The following is a 19,655-nucleotide window of genomic DNA, read 5'->3' as shown; positions in this document are numbered from 1 at the left end:
ATTACAATGCAATTCAATGTAGAATTGCGTTTTAATTAAGTTTAATTAAATAAAAGTTGAATATCCCGTGACTGAACATAGAAATGTTTTCAAAGCTTAAGTTTAGTAAAGGGGGTAGGTATGGTACAACTACATTAGTATTAATTAAACCAAACCCTCCCTTTTACTAAACCTAAGCTATGCAAACTTGACTTAAATTCAATTAAATATTAATATAAATTATGATAATAGTGAGGGTCGGTGTAAAGTTAAGTTGAAGTTGTTACAAAGTTGGTACCACACACTCGCTGCAGAGACCCCTATTGTCTATTGTGTGCATTGTGTGCACACACGAGTCAAAAATACATGCATTTTTGTAATATGAACACATACTCTTAAGAGCTGTCCTCTGACTGGATACATGGTTGTGTCATCTACCAATGAATAAGCACCAAGTCCAGAACAGTTAACAATTACGTCATATTCTTCCACAAGCTGGAAATAGGATCAATAATAAACATTACCAAGAAATCATATAATTTGGGTATGAAAATTTCATAATCATTTATATATGAACCATTGATAAGCGATGAAAATCTCATGAGAAGCAAATTCTCTTATTTGTGAAGGTTTGAAAGCATCCCATTCCATGAGCGACAATCTAACGTAGTTCTAACCAATAGCATCAAAGAACACAGTGCTTTGAAATGTATAAAAATGAGTAATCCAAGTGAGCGAGATTATCACCACATTCACAAACACAATTGCATGTATTTTCAAGATTTGTGAATAAGCACAACTACTTGTCTGATATTACATATATTATCAGCAAATTGGCTAACTACTGTGGAATACTTTATTTTCGCTGGAATTAATTTTCGCTGAAAAGGCTTTTTGGACGTTTTGTGTGGAATTTATTTTCACTGATTTTTGATGAGTTTAAGGTGAAATATAGGAAAAAAGTATTTTCGCTGGATTTTATTTTCCTGGAGTCGACCCTTCAGTGAAAATAGCGAAAATAAATTCCAAGCGAAAATAAAGTATTCTACAGTACTTAGGTTTTGACTAAACAGTTGGCTTTCAAATCTTGTTGGCGCCATTCTGGGCAAATCTATATTATAGTCGTCGCATACGACTTTTTTACCACTTCCGTGTCACTGAGAATGTTCTAGAACCGTACTGTGTCTGGGTGGAATATTTTAGATTTTGTTTAGAAACTGGTTGAATAGGTAATAGAACACTGTAGGAGGCAATAGAAGGTAATGGAACATTCTAGAAATTTGTAGTAAGTTCCAGACTCATTATGTATGCTGATGTAATGGTCTATTTATAGACAGTGGGGGGTATATATAGGGGAGTTGTTCAGCACTGAGTTCAGATCGGAGATCTCGTTGAATTGTATTGGAGTTTAAGTATCTAGTTATTGGAGTAGTGGAGTTTTACCGCGTTATTGTACTTGATGTTTGCAGAGTATAATAATACCAGTACCAGTTGAAACCTCATCTGTTGGCTTTGTGTTCGTATTTTATCATCGCCGCCAGGGAAGTCTTTCTGTTACTGTTGCCATTTTGGTATTTGGACCATCACACCTGTACTATACCAATTACGGTAATATTACGTTGCGTGTGACAATAGTACAGGACATACAATGATTTTATGTAGTGGAATATTAATAAATGATTTTCTAAACTGTACAGAGGATGGAGGGTTTGACATGACCCAGACAACAAGAGGGCAATAAGAAGTACCCCAATCATTCACAACATATAATTTTTTTTTATATTGCCTAGAAGTACAATATATTGGAAAATGAATACTGTGGAATACTTTATTTTCGCTGGAATTAATTTTCGCTGAAAAGGCTTTTTGGACGTTTTGTATGAAATTTATTTTCACTGATTTCTGATGAGTTTAATGTGAAATATAGGAAAAAAAGTATATTCGCTGGATTTTATTTTCACGGAATCATCCCTCCAGCGAAAATAGCGAAAATAAATTCCAAGCAAAAGTAAAGTATTCTACAGTAGATTCTAGATATTTGTATATATAAGCAGACTTCAACATAAATAATCAATAAGGTAGCAACTTAGAAAAAACAATATCCATTATCAGTGAGTCTGACATTTTAAATCCAATCTTGAAAAAATAGTAATGTGCACCTGTGACACAATATAATTGTCATGGCAGGTTAGAATGAAATCAGCCCAGTCATTTTTAAGAGCTCATGGTTTGGGACACATATTTGCTGTGTTTATGTTCAAAATGACCACCAATCGGCTATATTCAATCCTGTTAAAAATTGACAATGTCATGCATATTTATGACATGTATTGTACCAAGTTTGAAAAAAATCGGAACCTGATTTAATATTTTCAGTTTTTGGATTAAAACCTACCCTAACAGAAAGACAAATCATTGTTTACCTCATCTAGAGAGTCCAATTTTCTTTTAATTGTCTTTCCACCATTTCTCTGGTATCTGCAATAAGAAAAAAACCATCTCAATTATAGGCATCACATTTACTTTGGTAACTCTGAATAAAATGTCTAAAAAAAGTTATGTTTCTGACTGAACCACCAAAAAAATGGGTCCAACTTTTCTCTCACTAACCTGTAATTTGCCACTGCAGAGCGCCCTCTATTGACAAATTAATGAAACCTGCAAATTTGTTTGCCCCTTTGAATATTTAACAATAAAATAATTTTTAAACAATTTGACCAGAAACATTTTTTTTTTTTTGCATAACCAGAATACATGTATACACAATAATCCACAATAAAAATATCTATAATTGTAGGTATCTATAGTAACTACAAAACCACACATTATGCTGCTTACCTGACAGTTAACCATGGGATGTATCTGGCGCCCTCACACATAATAGACGTGAAGAACCATGCATGCCTGTCAACATAGAACTCATTGGTTTAGATGTATGTCTACAAATATCTTGATGTATGACCTAATAGTTATGTTCACTTAGTATTATGGATATTATATCTTCAACTTCTTTTGCTGGCTCAGCAGTTAGTGCTAGATTTGTGTCATTCATTGTGGGGAACTGCTGTGCACATGGAAATAATAAAATGAAATTTTTTTTTGCATATTTAAAGTTCGATAAAAATCAAGTGGCTTAAGGTAGAAGCCTAGTCATAATTTTTGACAAAATTGGTCATAAATCACATGATAATGTTAATTATGTACAATCATGAAGCTAATGTCCCATGGTACAATCAAATAGCATTGTTTTGTGTGTTACAGTTAAGCTTTTTGAGAAATGTGTCCTAATATTTCTTGAAAATTGCTTTTTTTGGAACAATTCCATAGAACACAATGATAAAGAAAAAATTCATTTTTTGACACTTTTTAAAACCCAGATTTTTTAAATAATTCAGAACAACAAAAAGTACTCTATCATTAACAAAATATGATTTTTTCAGCCTATGTCAACAGGCTAGATTTTGAGATATTGCATAAAATCTCTGCCATAGGAACCTGTGGTAAAAGTGTTATAATAGTGTCAAAATGGTGACTTTCCACTAAAATGCAGCCATCAATTTCTCGAAAAAAACGCTGGTACCGGTAACCCCCAACTTTTTTTAGGTCAATATCCTTATATTGCCTTGGAGTACATTTTATTACAAAATGAATAAATTCTGGGTATTTTAATTTATGAGTAGGCTTCTACCTTAACTGGTATATGGAAAATAAATTTTCTGATGAAGCTAGAATCCTCATTAAAAAGAAATTACAATCCACTACTGTAAATTACTCTTACTAATTAGTGGAACTCGATTAGTGGAAATCATGAAATTCTTTACAGTAAAAAGTTACAGCAACTTTTGAAATATTTTTGCTTGGATACCATTAAAATATCAAATTCATAACAGAAAAAATAAAATACATTACAGAATTCACGATTTGTTTGATTTGTAATAAGCTTATATTTAAAACGACGGAGAAAAAATAAAATTTTCACCGCCATTTATTTTCATTGATTTACAACTTGAGCAAAAATATATTCCAAGTGACAACAAAATATTCAAAAGTATCAGAAAAAAATGCTTTTTCAATGGAAAACATACATACATCTCAGGACTACCAGCTCTAACAAAGAGAATGTTGGTATTGGAGAATGTACTTACTTATATCCTGGAAATTGCTTTATTTCTTCAGAGTCTTCTGAAATTGTTCTGAAACCATACACACTGCCTTTCCAATCAGGGTCCTATAAGAAATATAATAAAAAATAATCAATTTAGTAGCTTTTCTATTTAAAACAAAATATGTCTAATTTTTTCTTATTTAAAACAATTTGACTATGAAATCAACAATGGAAAGACAAAGCAAGAAAAGTTGCACAGCAACAAGACAATTGATATCATCACACCAAAGAACAAACGCAATATTACAGTTGCAACTATATAAAAGATTCAAATTCTAACACCAAATCCGCGAATCCTGATACAAAACATATGTACTGAATAACACTACCTGGCATTCTGTTGAAATTTACTGAATAATGATTACCAGAATCATTTTGGCACAAGGATGGAACTCCGACAATTACTACAAATTGTTAAAATTTAACTCCCAGTAATTAAGTATCACCACCGTCCCTCAACACGGACGGTGGTAGTACCAAAGCCTTGCCCCGGGCAAGTGTGAATTGGAGGTGTGGCTATGCTAATGAGTGTTGTTAATCACTTGCATAGCCTATGACGCATCCTGTTTCAGCGGTCCAACATCAGGTAACTTTGATTGACAGTAGTTAATTATTCAAGATTAGTAGCGCGCCCCTTTCCCCGGTTCGTGTTTTTGACTTTTATCCGACAAAATCTCAGCTCGTACACTATTTATTGTCATAAATACTAAACACAGTCACTGCTGTGATATTCGTAGTCACATACATCCACTTTGGCATGACATAATCGACCTGTAAGTTAGAGAAAACGCGTTTTCACCGGAGCTTGGCTGGAGCTGTTTACTCCAGCATGACAAGCAAGGAAATAATCCCTATTGTTTAGGAGCGTATTTATAGTATACCTGGGCCTTTAAGAAATAGATTAATCAATCTAGCATATGATACACTAGTAGATCAACAGAAACATCTCTACAAAACTCTAGCTATTCAATCATAATATGGTGAAACCAACATACAATATTACATATAGCCTGGGAAAAATCAATAAACATTGCTTGAACATTGCTTGAAATCAGTCATACAATCTTACCCTCTATTTTTGTTTTTGTTTAAATGTTTAAAGGGGAACCGCTCAATCCTATGGATTGCACCAAGTGCTCATTGGTAATTAATTCCGCCTCGTGTCCACTAAGTAAATGAATGCTTATTATGCTTGCTTACTCAAACTGTGATTGACAGGCATTTTGCATACATTAACTGCTGTTTTAAACTTTTTACTTGTCGCGACACATCACGCGAAAACATCATCAAAAGCCCAACCAGATGAGTGTAAATTAATCGCTAGCATACATATTCATGCCCCCATAGAAATGTATTTGGAATCACAGCTTGATCTCTAAACATCGTAAATGGCACATTTCCTGGAACTCCCGCCACGATGTGAGCGGCTTGGTTCGGATTAGCATACTAATTGCGGTGGCCATCTTGCCCTTATTTATAGTATCGGTTCCCCTTTAAACATACATATATGTAGATTAGAAAATCATACACCTCTTTTTCATATATAAATAATTGAATAGTCTGGAATTTTTAACTTAAAGCTCGACCAAGTGTCAGGGTTGATAACTTTAGAGATAAGTGTGTGTTCTTCGATCCTTGACTATTGAAAAAGGTCATTGACCTCATGACATTACATGAAGCTGGCAATTAATGTGGATGTCACACTGAAATATGACAACTTTTCATGCAACTACGCTATAAAGCAACTGATGTACGTGGCTTATTTCTGTATACTGTCTATCCATTTACCGATTATTCACCAACAGTAGAAATAGTATCCACCCCAAACAATAAGACCCCTTATGTTGGTGGAAAAAGTGAAGTCACCTTAACATATTCTTTGAAAACATGATACCCTGAAGCAAGATGAACGCCTGCTTCATGTGCATATTCACTCTTCACCAGTTTGGCTAAATGTTTGAACGTTGCATCACTCCATTGCCTGCAAAGTAAAAAAACAACATTTACTGACAAATTCTATTTTTTTTGTAGAACGTACTAAAACATATCCCTAAAAATGTCTGTACAAAGAATTTTTAGATAACATCATTATATTGGTGATTTGTTATAATAAAGGACTAATCATAAGACAAGTTTGGAAAAAAAACAACAAAAAAAACAGGAATAATTTTGAAAAAAACTATATTTGGCATATTTAACAAACACATTTGATTTCTGACTGAAAATGTATCAGTCCGCCATTCCAAAACCAACTGGTTTTCGCTAAAATTCCAAACGTAAACATAAACCTTGCATATTAGGATATCATATTGAATTAAATTTTTTGAAATACAGTCATGCTATCCCAAGCATAACATTTTTACCAAAAAATCAGGCACTATATAACTCTGCACATTAATACGTATTATAACTGTTGTGTGAAACCTCAACTACTACAACATTGTAGGTGAAAGTTTGATGACACTTACTGCATAAGATGCACTGGTGTCTGTGCTAACTCGTGTGGTTCCCATAATCCCCCAGCCCCATCACTTGTCGTGTCTGGAGTGAATTTATCAGAAATTATGGTAACATCTACACCAGGCAGACTCTCTTGAATACAGATACCGGTACCCAGGCCCAGAACACCAGCACCAACGACGCACACTGACTTCACCATCTTGAAAAAACATATTAAAAGTCAAAACAGTTAAATCAATTACTGGTCATAAAGGTACTTTTGACACGCTTAGAGATTACACAAAGTCTCTACAGAAAAAAAAAAAATCTTTTCTTTTACAGGCTCATATAATATTTCTTGCGATTTTGTAAACGTCATATATTCGCATAATTTCATATTAGGAGTTTCACAGCACATCACAATATGCAAATTAGCTAATAAGCTGTGGATATTAATTAGAAACTGTTAATAGATATTGATCTACACAAACAATAATCACCAAGTCTTAATGCATTTGTGCAAACAGATACAAATTCAGCACGTGCCGAAAAAAACTTGATCTTGGCCCGATACATGCTTGGGACTAGAATTCGGCACGTGCAGAGATTAGCTGCCTGAACGCTTGGCACAAGCCAAAATCACACCCTCGGTGGCAAATTTAAGAGAACATATGCTGATTCATACTAAATGTAGTATGAAATGACGATGAAGGGAAATGTAGATATATATGGTCGGATCTTGTAGTGATGAATGAAATAAATGCAAACCGTCGTCAGTGACACATATTTACGTGCTGCTGCATGACACATTACCGGTAATAAGGCAAATTTAAATCCACTTACAATGCTATCCCTTTTCGATAAACTAATTAGACCCATACTAGTTGACGGAAGTGACATCCTGGGCCACGAAAGCACATACAAATCAAGTGTGGAAGAAATTCACCTACAGTTTTGTCGTTTTGTTTTAGGAGTCAGGAAGAACACATTAATCTTGGGTATTTATGGGGAATTGGGAAAATACCCACTTGACATATTCATCAAAAAACAATAAATTAAATACTTCAACAGTGTAATGAATACATCAAATGAATTGGTAAGGGGGCAGCAATTATGAACAAACAATTAAACAATTAAACAGCAAATGGTACAGTGCCATAACTACACTGTTAACTGAAATAAACCAACCACAAATTATCGAAACAACAACTATACTGAATGACAGAGAAAACAAGAAATTAGGTTTGGAAGTTGAAAAAATTTATAAATTCTACTGGAAAAGGGAAATTAACATAGGGACTGATGATAACCAAAATAACAATAACAGAAGGAATGAACTCAGAACGTACACAAATTTCAAAAATGAATTTACTTTAGAAAATGATGTGATCAAAATAAAGAATGCCGAACTACGTGAATGTCTAAGTAGATTCTGTCTGAGCAATCATAAACTAAAAATTGAAACGGGGAGGTACACCAAACCAAAAACCGAAATAGGAAAAAGAATCTGCGAACTGTGTTCAAATAACAAAGTAGAAGATGAGTACCATTTCATGATTGAATGCCCCTTTTATGAAAAATCGCGGAAAGCATTATTTGAAGAGACTACTAAGCACATTATAAACTTCACGAATATAAGTGACTACAACAAATTTTTAAAATTAATGGGTGATACAAATCTGAATGTACAAATACCAGTTGCCCAATTTATCAAAAATAACACGAACCTTAGACAGCAACATCTTCTGGCAAATTAACATAAATACTTTTCTCCTTTAATACGTATTTTTTTTCTCATTTCCATCTTTCATTGATTTACTGTTTATTGCTTTTTTTTATTATTTTTTCATCTATTTTTTTTTCAATATTATTACCAACATATATCAATAGTTTTTTTTGTAATTGTAGTCTGTTGATTTATTTTTTAAACCATTGTTGTGCTTTAGACAGTAATTCTTGTAAAATTTGTATGTTTTATATATGTGTTTTAGCAGTTAGTGTAACCATTTTAATTTTTTTCTGAGGAATTTTAACTGTTTCAATAAACCTTATTGTTAAATAGTTCTGCATGACACAAATGGATGTGCATGTGTTCTAGAGGTACGCAGGGCTGTGGTGAGGGACATCTATCAACCGAACACGTCTCGTACACACAGCACTGTACGCTGGGCTGTGGTGAGGGACATCTATCAACCGAACACGTCTCGTACACACAGCACTGTACGCAGGGCTGTGGTGGGGACATCTATCAACCGAATACGTCTCGTACACACAGCACTGTACACAGGGCTGTGGTGAGGGACATCTATCAACCGAACACGTCTTGTACACACAGCACTGTATGCAGGTCTGTGGTGAGGGACATCTATCAACCGAACACGTCTCGTACACACAGCACTGTACGCAAGGCTGTGGTGAGGGACATCTATCAACCGAACACGTCTCGTACACACAGCACTGTACGCAGGGCTGTGGTGAGGGACATTTATCAACCGAACACGTCTCGTACACACAGCACTGTACGCAGGGCTGTGGTGAGGACATCTATCAACCGAACACGTCTCGTACACACAGCACTGTACGCAGGGCTGTGGTGGGGACATCTATCAACCGAACACGTCTTGTACACACAGCACTGTACACAGGGCTGTGGTGAGGGACATCTATCAACCGAACACGTCTCGTACACACAGCACTGTACGCAAGGCTGTGGTGAGGGACATCTATCAACCGAACACGTCTCGTACACACAGCACTGTACGCAGGGCTATGGTGAGGGACATCTATCAACCGAACACGTCTCGTACACACAGCACTGTACGCAGGGCTGTGGTGAGGACAGCTATCAACCGAACACGTCTCGTACACACAGCACTGTACGCAGGGCTGTGGTGAGGGACATCTATCAACCGAACACGTCTCGTACACACAGCAATGTACGCAGGGCTGTGGTGAGGACATCTATCAACCGAACACGTCTCGTACACACAGCACTGTACGCAGGGCTGTGGTGAGGGACATCTATCAACCGAACACGTCTCGTACACACAGCACTGTACGCAGCGCTGTGGTGAGGGACATCTATCAACTGAACACGTCTCGTACACACAGCACTGTACGCAGGGCTGTGGTGAGGGACATCTATCAACCGAACACGTCTCGTACACACAGCACTGTACGCAGGGCTGTGGTGAGGGACATCTATCAACCGAACACATCTCGTACACACAGCACTGTACGCAGGGCTGTGGTGAGGGACATCTATCAACCGAACACGTCTCGTACACACAGCACTGTACGCAGGGCTGTGGTGAGGGACATCTATCAACTGAACACGTCTCGTACACACAGCACTGTACGCAGGGCTGTGGTGAGGGACATCTATCAACCGAACACGTCTCGTACACACAGCACTGTACGCAGGGCTGTGGTGAGGGACATCTATCAACCGAACACGTCTCGTACACACAGCACTGTACGCAGGGCTGTGGTGAGGGACATCTATCAACCGAACACGTCTCGTACACACAGCACTGTACGCAGGGCTGTGGTGAGGGACATCTATCAACCGAACACGTCTCGTACACACAGCACTGTACGCAGGGCTGTGGTGAGGGACATCTATCAACCAAACACGTCTCGTACACACAGCACTGTACACAGGGCTGTGGTGAGGGACATCTATCAACTGAACACGTCTCGTACACACAGCACTTTACACAGGGCTGTGGTGAGGGACATCTATCAACCGAACACGTCTCGTACACACAGCACTGTACACAAGGCTGTGGTGAGGGACATCTATCAACCGAACACGTCTCGTACACACAGCACTGTACGCAGGGCTGTGGTGAGGGACATCTATCAACCGAACACGTCTCGTACACACAGCACTGTACGCAGGGCTGTGGTGAGGGACATCTATCAACCGAACACGTCTCGTACACACAGCACTGTACGCAGGGCTGTGGTGAGGGACATCTATCAACCGAACACGTCTCGTACACACAGCACTGTACGCAGGGCTGTGGTGAGGGACATCTATCAACCGAACACGTCTCGTACACACAGCACTGTACGCAGGGCTGTGGTGAGGGACATCTATCAACCAAACACGTCTCGTACACACAGCACTGTACACAGGGCTGTGGTGAGGGACATCTATCAACTGAACACGTCTCGTACACACAGCACTGTACACAGGGCTGTGGTGAGGGACATCTATCAACCGAACACGTCTCGTACACACAGCACTGTACACAAGGCTGTGGTGAGGGACATCTATCAACCGAACACGTCTCGTACACACAGCACTGTACGCAGGGCTGTGGTGAGGGACATCTATCAACCGAACACGTCTCGTACACACAGCACTGTACGCAGGGCTGTGGTGAGGGACATCTATCAACCGAACACGTCTCGTACACACAGCACTGTACGCAGGGCTGTGGTGAGGGACATCTATCAACCGAACACGTCTCGTACACACAGCACTGTACGCAGGGCTGTGGTGAGGGACATCTATCAACTGAACACGTCTCGTACACACAGCACTGTACGCAGGGCTGTGGTGAGGGACATCTATCAACCGAACATGTCTCGTACATACAGCACTGTACGCAGGGCTGTGGTGAGGGACATCTATCAACTGAACACGTCTCGTACACACAGCACTGTACGCAGGGCTAGTGTCGTTCATGATACTAGTATGTTATGCATTTTTGAAGATTGAATGTGATCAGGCATGTCTGAGATACAGGTGGAGACGCACAGACTGATGGATAAACAAAAATCAGCCTGTTCCACTTTTTCTGTAATATCAGTAAGCAGTGTCCGTACAGACACCCCATACTTAGGAATTATTACTCCGGTCTTCAAGAAGGGAGATAAAAATGATCCTGGTAACTATCGAGGTATTACCCTTCTGAATACATTAAACAAATTGTTCACTTCTGTATTAAAACAAAGATTAGCAAATCACCTAAAAGAAAAAGATATAATTATTAAAGAACAAATTGGCTTTATGCCCAAGTTTAGAACAGCAGACCACATATTTGTTCTAAAACAACTCCTTAAGATAAGAAATACTTCAGTCAAGGAAAAAAAATATATGCATGCTTTATTGACTTTCAGAAAGCTTTCGATTCTGTTTGACACGAAGGTCTGTTACAGAAACTCATCATGAACGGCATTACAGGTAAATTCTATAAAATAATTAAATCTATCTACCAAAACTCATTAGCTGCAGTAAAGATAAAGCATAATATAACAAACACCTTTCCAATTCAAAGAGGCATCAGACAGGGTGATGGGTTGAGTCCAGTGTTATTTAATATCTATGTTAATGACATAAAAAATCACATAAACAACTCTGGCAATGAACCACCAACTTTACTCAACAGAAATCTACCATGTCTGATGTTTGCAGATGATCTTCTACTTCTTTCAGAGACCAAACCAGGCTTAAAAAATGCCATTCAGTCTATGGAAGTATACTGCCGAAAATGGAAATTAGACATTAATATCAGTAAATCCAAAATTATGATCTTCAATAAGTCTGGGAAAAAACTTAACAAATCTGACTTCATTCTTAATGGGGCAGAGCTGGAAATAACATTCTCTTATACATATTTGGGAATGAAATTAAACACAACAGGCAAACTTGATAAAGCACAAGAAGATCTCAAAAATAGAGCCATGAAAGCATGCTTCAAAATGAACCAAATGTTGTTCTCCGAAAACTACATTCCAGTAGAAATCCACTTAAAGATGTTTGATGCAATGATCAAACCAATTCTGCTGTACTGTAGTGAAATTTGGTCTGATTGCATTATTAACAAAGGAAGGTTTTTGGCAAATCTCAACTCACCCATGGAAAAATTACATATTAAATTCTGCAAGTCCTTATTAAAAGTCAACAGCAAAGCAACAAATTTAGCATGCTTGCTTGAGCTTGGTAGGCTTCCACTTGCCATCTCAAGTATAAGGCAAATGTTGAAATATTGGATGCGATTAAACGACATGGATCATAATACATTAGTTCATGAAGCTTACCAGCTGGGCATACAGCTAGATGATGCAGGCGTACAAAATTGGGTAACAGGAATAAAAACCATCCTAAACTTTCTAGACCTTGGTGACGCATGGACACAATGTAAACATAACAGCAATTACAGTCTACTTCATCCAATCTTAGATAGACTCATTAAACGTTTTAAAACAGTCGCTGAAAACAGCATGTATGATGACAATAAATCTAAAAATCATAAAAACAAACTTAGAACCTACAGATTACTGAAAAAGGATTACACCTATGAAAAATATCTAACAGTAGTTAAAAATCCCAACCATCGGTCAGCCCTAACAAAACTACGTATAAGTGCCCATACCTTACAGATAGAAATGGGGCGGTACAAAAATATTGACATTAGCCATAGAAAATGCAATGTCTGTGATCTTGATGAAGTAGAAGACGAGAAACACTTTCTTCTAAAATGCAAACTACACCAAGAGGAGAGGATTAAACTGTTCACTGAACATAACTTATCCTCAGCTGGTGTAGCTGAGGAAGAAATCATGATAAAAATTCTCACCTCTACCGACAACAAAGAAATCACTGACTATGCAAAATACATTATAAACTGCTTTAACCGCAGAGATATTACACTGAAAAAACCACCAGCTGCCCCAAAATAATCACTCAATTTTACATTTCTTGTATTTTTTCTTTTACTTTTGTTCTGTTTTACTTATTGATGTAATTTTCTAATTGTTTACTCTATTTTGTTACTTTTTTAGCTAGCTGTTGTTTATTTAAACAACATTCTTTATTGTATTATTTTCAAGATCCCAATAAGGATACGAAATCAATAAAGTTATTACTTACTTACTTACTTTATTTACTATCAGAATTTGTGTTTTTTTCAATATTGACTGCTGTTTTACAATATTCATGAATGAAGTTGAGTGAATTTTGGAAGCTATTTTTTTTTTTTGAAATTAGTGTATATAATCATGGATATAATATAACATTCCCTAATATTAGGTAAAACATTTAGTAGTATTTTCCATAATGGCCAACGAGTATGCAGGGGATATTGGTCTTCATGGTGACTCGTACTTGACCTATATATGGTCATGCTGACCTTGGTTCACTGGGCTTGAGTTTTAGTACTATAACCTATCATGAACCTTTTCGACAATTGTACGTGCTCGAATAAGTAACAGAATAAATATCCGGGTATATTGTTATTTAAACAATATAAAAAAAAAATAATAATAGCCATGTTCTATATATGTTCTATATATATATATTTTTTTATTTCGATTATTAGTATTTTTAATCATTACTTTAGTCTTAATGTTTTGTATTATTAGTCTAATTTTGTTTAGTGTAAATGTAACCATTTTAATTCCTCCTGGGGAATTTTACGTGTTTAATAAAGTATAAGTATAACTATACGATGCCAACAAAAACAATTAATATTATGCACCTCGCACTGTGGACGATCTACGGTAGATCTCCCAAATCACATAGCCATACACGTACCATCAGTACACAAGTCCCTGTAGCGAAGAGTCTCGTAAAATTGTAATGTTAGCAAGTTTACGTGAGACTGTGTGTGTACATGGCGCGGTTATTGCACTGGCCGACCAACTGTACAGTATTGTGTAAATGTTAGTGCCATCGAACGTGAGTACGTCAATACACTCTCAAACAGGGTTAGACACGTATCATTTGTACAAATTTACCTCTCAGTTGTTCGTCACGTATTGTCAGATCACAGTCTTAGGACAGCTCATGGTCATACCAACCCATATTCTGACCTTGTCGACCTTGAGTGCTTTTCGCCAGTATAGTGCGCCACCAGTAGGCAGAAAAGATAAAAAATTATGGGGATCCTATTTGAATCACAGTCGCTCGGTACGTTTCCACTTTAGGTCCTTTTTATTATCCAAGAAACGCACCGAGCTCCTGTGGTTCAAAAGATCTCTATAATTTCCTTAAACAAATCCTAAAAAGGTACACCTCTCCTATACGGCAACCGAGGTGGGCCACAACATGAAAACAATTTTTACAATTCATTTTTAAACAACCTTTTTCGGTTCTGAAATGGATTTGTTTGTACCTACAAAGCAATGGAATAGTTCAACTACATATCAAAGGCATTAACTGCACGTAGGTGGGTATGTAAATTTATTGCGACTATAACGGTTACTGGAGTGTCTAGGAAAGTGTCTGGGAATGTTGCAAAGTCCCTCGGTAATTACCAACCAGGTGCGGGTTAGGTGTATGTAAACATCTTGCGCACAATATGAAAAATAGTCTAGTAAGTGTATGGTGACCAACAACATGGCATTTTATAAAACCATTTTTACAATTCATTTACATTTTGAAAATTCATTTTTATTTTATAATCCTTTTTTAAACAACCATTTTCAGTTCTGAAATCGATTTTTGAAACCCACTTTCGTTTCTGAAATCTGTTTTTTTTTTTAAAAACAATTGTTTGATTTTCGTTTTAAAAATCCATTTTTGTTTTTAAAATCCGTTTTCATATATTTAAAGTCCGTGTAGTGGTGAGGCGATGGCCGAACAAATGACCACTGGCTGGCGAAGATGAGTCAATCTTTCTCTTGAATCTTCTGATTTTAATTTCACCTCCATACCATTTTCAAATATCCTTCAGACTACGGTGTCCCGTGGCAATAGTTGTCGATGAGTAACTTAGCAATTTCCGCGATATTTATTTTATGGGCTTTTTGAAGTATGCTAATCAATACAAAGGAAAGTAGGGAAATTAAAAGATGACTGCAGATTGTTAGTGTCGAAGAGCGCCACCTGTGGTGATATTAATGCACGTGATGTACGCGTCGTCAAACCGCGCTGTGCGTTTCGGGATAAGTTCGTTTTGGTCGTGACTCGCGACCGAAATCGACTTCAGACATGGGTGTATTTCCTATCTCCCCCAGAATTGTGGTGATATTTCTGTTCGTCAGTCTGTTAAGACCAACACAGTGTGTTGGCGATGACGATAAAGTCTTGAAAATTGGGTTTCTGGTACCTCTCACTGACCCGTACCATATGACGATGTATACTCTGGGAGATCCAATGGCTGGCGCATTTGATATGGCGATCGAGCACGCAAATGACTTAGGATTTGTTGACGGTAAGACTTCCCGTATTAGACCTATTGAAAATCACAAAATGCTTACATAAAAAGGGGACAAGGTCCATTTCAATGGTTGAAATTTGATCGTGTTTACAAAATAATTTCTAAGAATCCTAATTCCCTAAACGGAACAGACGGAGGAACTTGGCTAAAACTTTGGCGCCCATTTGGACATTGAGTCATGCCAGCAGACTTGTATTGACTGTACCAGTATCTAGTGTGAACCATTCATTTTTTGTTTATTTATTTTGTATTCAGGATATCGTGTAGAATATGATTGGGGGGATTCGTATGCTAGGATTAACAAAGGTCTTCAAACTATCGCTTGGTTTCGGAAAAATCGTTACCATGGAATTATAGGACCTGGCAATACATGTGCATTCGAAGCTAGATTCGCATCGGCTCTGAACATGGCGATGATTGACTATGTAAGTAATAACACGTTTAAAAATCATTATGAATACTATTATTTTTTTTTTTATATTTCAACTTAATCGATATATTTTCTGATCCAAAATTATCTTTATGGTACTAAATGAGTATATTCAGGGGTTAGAATTAAAGCAGAATTGCCTGCATTGGGCCGATTGGAGAATAAAAGTACTTGTCCCAGTTGATGTACTTGTCCCTAGCAAGATAAATTACAGCATTATTTGAAATAAAAGTTTCCCTCTTGGTTCTACATTTTTTCATAGGTCTTAAAAACTCTAAAAGCTATTTTGTGTACTTTAGCAACTGGGACCTATCACATTTGGTCAGTTAGTAAAATGTGATATTTTTAATCACCTGTCCACAGGCACATTTTCTACAATTACTACATATACATGTCTCCGTTACAATCTGCCTGTCTGAGACAGGTGGACAGATCATAATTTTGATCCTATATCTTTTTGATAATAGTATGTATTATGGTTGAGTTATTGTTTACATATGCCGAGTAAAACATTTCACTCCATTATGTTCACAAAAGTATATAGTTTGAAAGGTAAAAACCAAAAAATGCAGCTGCCCTCTTTACTATAATGCTGATTTTAATTTATTCAGCTGTGTGATGAGAAAGAAGTTTCTGACAAGTCTATCTATTCCACATACGCAAGAACCAAACCTTCATTTTCTGAAATTGCATATGCGATTGTGGAGGTGTTCAAGGAGTATAATTGGAGGCGTTGTACTATCGTCAGTTCTGATGATCCAAACTTTGTCAGTATGACGGACACGGTTTTTGAACTCTTTGAGAAAAACAACATTGAAGTAACTAACCACAGGCCTTTTCCGGGGAACTATGTTCCTGGAATGGCGATGTACAGCTATGATTGGGATGACACAATTAGAAAAACCAGACAAACTACAAGAAGTGAGTTTTATAAACCTTTGTTGAATTTTTTTTTGAAAAAATAAATTTATTGCTGAAATATTATACAGATTTGATAAATCTCATTTGCTGATTGTTCTGCTGCAGGGGAAAATAATTGTGCAGTTTTTTAAACAATCAGAAATTAAATTCCCTGTTTAACAACATTGAACTTCTATCTTTTTCTTTTCAAGTTTACCTGTTTCTTGGTTCCTTGGTACATCACCGACATTTTATTGTAAACTTATACAAAGCAGGCGTGTTTTCTAGAGATGATACGATGGTAGTGACAACATCGGTGGACATAACCTTTCCTGGTCTTCAAGGATATGTAAAAGGTACTTGCTGTACTGATGCACTGTGATAACAGCTGTGTACCAAGTAAACAACTGGGTGGACCATGCAAATTAAACTTCCCATGATGCACTGGTGCAATCCCTGGGATTGCAGAGATGCGCTTTAACTCACCAATGCTGTAACAGTCAAATTTGATTTTTAGCCATGTTATTCAAAATTGACTTTTGACAAAAAAAAATTGTCTTCATCTTTGTTAATATCCTCCATTTATTAGCAAACTACCATCCCCCTTTGAGCACTAAATTTTTTCCCCCTCAAATATAGGTAAATTTGTTCACAGTTTCTGTAAATTTCACTGAATTCCATCTTCATTTTGAACCCAACAAACAACACGTAATATATTACTTCGAGCTTTTGATAAAAAAAAATTAAAATTTTCGCAACATTATATGTGGAACTATTTTGTGAATGGTACCTAAAGTTGACATTAAAAAGTACTCGAAGGATTAACTAGAATAAGTATTTATTTTTTATCATCTAGGAGTGTTTGACATAGACAACAATGATATAGCAATGGAGGCAATCAAATATTCCTTGGTGGTTGAATTTCGTCTTCCTTTGATTGATTATGATGACTATGTTGCCTTTACCGATCAGTACTCCCGACGGACAGAGTATATATTTGGTGGCTTAGGCATTGGAGTGAGTATATCAAACCATTTTTCAGAATTAAATCAAGAAGTTTTGTTTTGTTTCAGAATCTGGCACGGCAATTTAATTTGCTGCATTTGAAAACAGTTCTAATTAAAGATAACTTTTTTTTTTGCATTTACCTTTCCCAGGTAGACAACAGAGCTTTTTTTCTATATGATGCAGTCATGCAGCTCTGTTCTGCATTGAATCAGACAATCGCCGAAGGGGGCGATATAACTGATGGTAGGGAAGTAATGTCACATGTGTTTGATAGCACATACCAAAGTAAGTTGTCATTTTCTAGCACTTTATTTTATTATTTTTTAAATTATTATTTAATTCATTTGTAATTGGCCATGTTTAGAATGTATTTATTTATACACGTGTTCTATGAAAAATTTTGGTCTGATTCATTATCTCAAGCTTTTATGTCATTATATTATTTTCTCATGAAACCAGACTGAAATATTTAGTAGAAAAAATCTGATCTGTATTTCCAGGCAAGTTAGCTAGAGAAGCGTACATCGATGAAAATGGTGATGCTTTCGGCGAGTATGAACTTAAAGCATGGAGATTATATGACATGATGACACATTTCACTTTTGGACGTTTTTTTCAAGAGAATTTGGTTATTGGGACAGACTACGGCATGATACCCATTGGCAAAATGTATAGAAATGTTTCTACTGCAAATGAATGGGTAAGTTTGATCATTAGTGACTTGGGTTATCTTTCACAAAATTGTAATTATTTTTTAATTTTAGAATAATTATACTTTTATACTCATAATTATTCATATTATTTAAGCAAGTGGACCATTGAATGAATATTCTGTGATCAAGCCTGTACGTACATAACTATTGTGGTCATATGTGATCAAGCCTGTACGTACATAACTATTGTGGTTGTATGTGATCAAGCCTGTACGTACATAACTATTGTGGTTGTATGTGATCAAGCCTGTACGTACATAACTATTGTAGTCGTATGTGATCAAGCCTGTACGTACATAACTATTGTGGTCGTATGTGATCAAGCCTGTATGTACATAACTATTGTGGTCATATGTGATCAAGCTTGTACATACATAACTATTGTAGTCGTATGTGATCAAGCTTGTATGTACATAACTATTGTAGTCGTATGTGATCAAGCCTGTACGTACATAACTATTGTGGTTGTATGTGATCAAGCCTGTACGTACATAACTATTGTAGTCGTATGTGATCAAGCCTGTACGTACATAACTATTGTAGTCGTATGTGATCAAGCTTGTACATACATAACTATTGTAGTCGTATGTGATCAAGCCTGTACGTACATAACTATTGTGGTTGTATGTGATCAAGCCTGTACGTACATAACTATTGTGGTTGTATGTGATCAAGCCTGTACGTACATAACTATTGTGGTTGTATGTGATCAAGCCTGTACGTACATAACTATTGTAGTCGTATGTGATCAAGCCTGTACGTACATAACTATTGTGGTCGTATGTGATCAAGCTTGTACATACATAACTATTGTGGTCATAGGTGATCAAGCTTGTACGTACATA

The 19,655-nt window shown here is 36.6% G+C and overlaps 2 protein-coding genes across 2 annotated transcripts in view; one reads left to right on the top strand and one right to left on the bottom strand.

The window, feature by feature from the left end:
- Window positions 1-14,425, bottom strand: part of LOC102804603 (D-aspartate oxidase-like) — a 28,420-nt gene extending 13,995 nt beyond the window's left edge. Inside the window, exons 1-7 of the mRNA XM_085493408.1 lie at window positions 14,336-14,425; window positions 6,613-6,803; window positions 6,011-6,125; window positions 4,125-4,207; window positions 2,818-2,883; window positions 2,403-2,457; window positions 373-474 (exon numbers count right to left, since the gene is read on the bottom strand). Of these exons, the coding sequence (XP_085349534.1) occupies window positions 373-474; window positions 2,403-2,457; window positions 2,818-2,883; window positions 4,125-4,207; window positions 6,011-6,125; window positions 6,613-6,803 (612 nt within the window). The 5' untranslated portion in view covers window positions 14,336-14,425. The remainder of the gene's footprint in view (window positions 1-372; window positions 475-2,402; window positions 2,458-2,817; window positions 2,884-4,124; window positions 4,208-6,010; window positions 6,126-6,612; window positions 6,804-14,335) is intronic.
- Window positions 14,426-15,530: 1,105 nt separating this feature from the next.
- LOC102810222 (speract receptor-like) lies at window positions 15,531-18,919 on the top strand. The gene is made up of 8 exons (XM_006822360.2): window positions 15,531-15,753; window positions 16,015-16,184; window positions 16,801-17,110; window positions 17,302-17,445; window positions 17,946-18,106; window positions 18,247-18,382; window positions 18,598-18,797; window positions 18,905-18,919. Exons 1-8 carry the CDS (start codon window positions 15,531-15,533, stop codon window positions 18,917-18,919), a joined length of 1,359 nt encoding a protein of 452 aa, XP_006822423.2.
- The last annotated feature ends 736 nt before the right edge of the window (window positions 18,920-19,655 follow it).

The sequence above is a fragment of the Saccoglossus kowalevskii genome, chromosome 18, assembly GCF_978046115.1.
Source record: "Saccoglossus kowalevskii chromosome 18, keSacKowa6.1, whole genome shotgun sequence".
Classification (NCBI taxonomy): Eukaryota; Metazoa; Hemichordata; class Enteropneusta; family Harrimaniidae; genus Saccoglossus; species Saccoglossus kowalevskii.
Note: the sequence above shows the minus strand (reverse complement) of the source record. Positions and strands in the feature narration are given on the sequence as shown.

What these genes read in the sequence shown, in the direction of transcription:
- LOC102810222 (XM_006822360.2), top strand. Translation starts at nt 15,531, where the DNA reads ATGGGTGTATTTCCTATCTCCCCCAGAATTGTGGTGATATTTCTGTTC. An exon ending in TGACTTAGGATTTGTTGACG is followed by an intron (nt 15,754 to 16,014) that starts GTAAGACTTCCC and finishes TTTTGTATTCAG; the next exon opens with GATATCGTGTAGAATATGAT. An exon ending in GTTTGATAGCACATACCAAA is followed by an intron (nt 18,383 to 18,597) that starts GTAAGTTGTCAT and finishes CTGTATTTCCAG; the next exon opens with GCAAGTTAGCTAGAGAAGCG.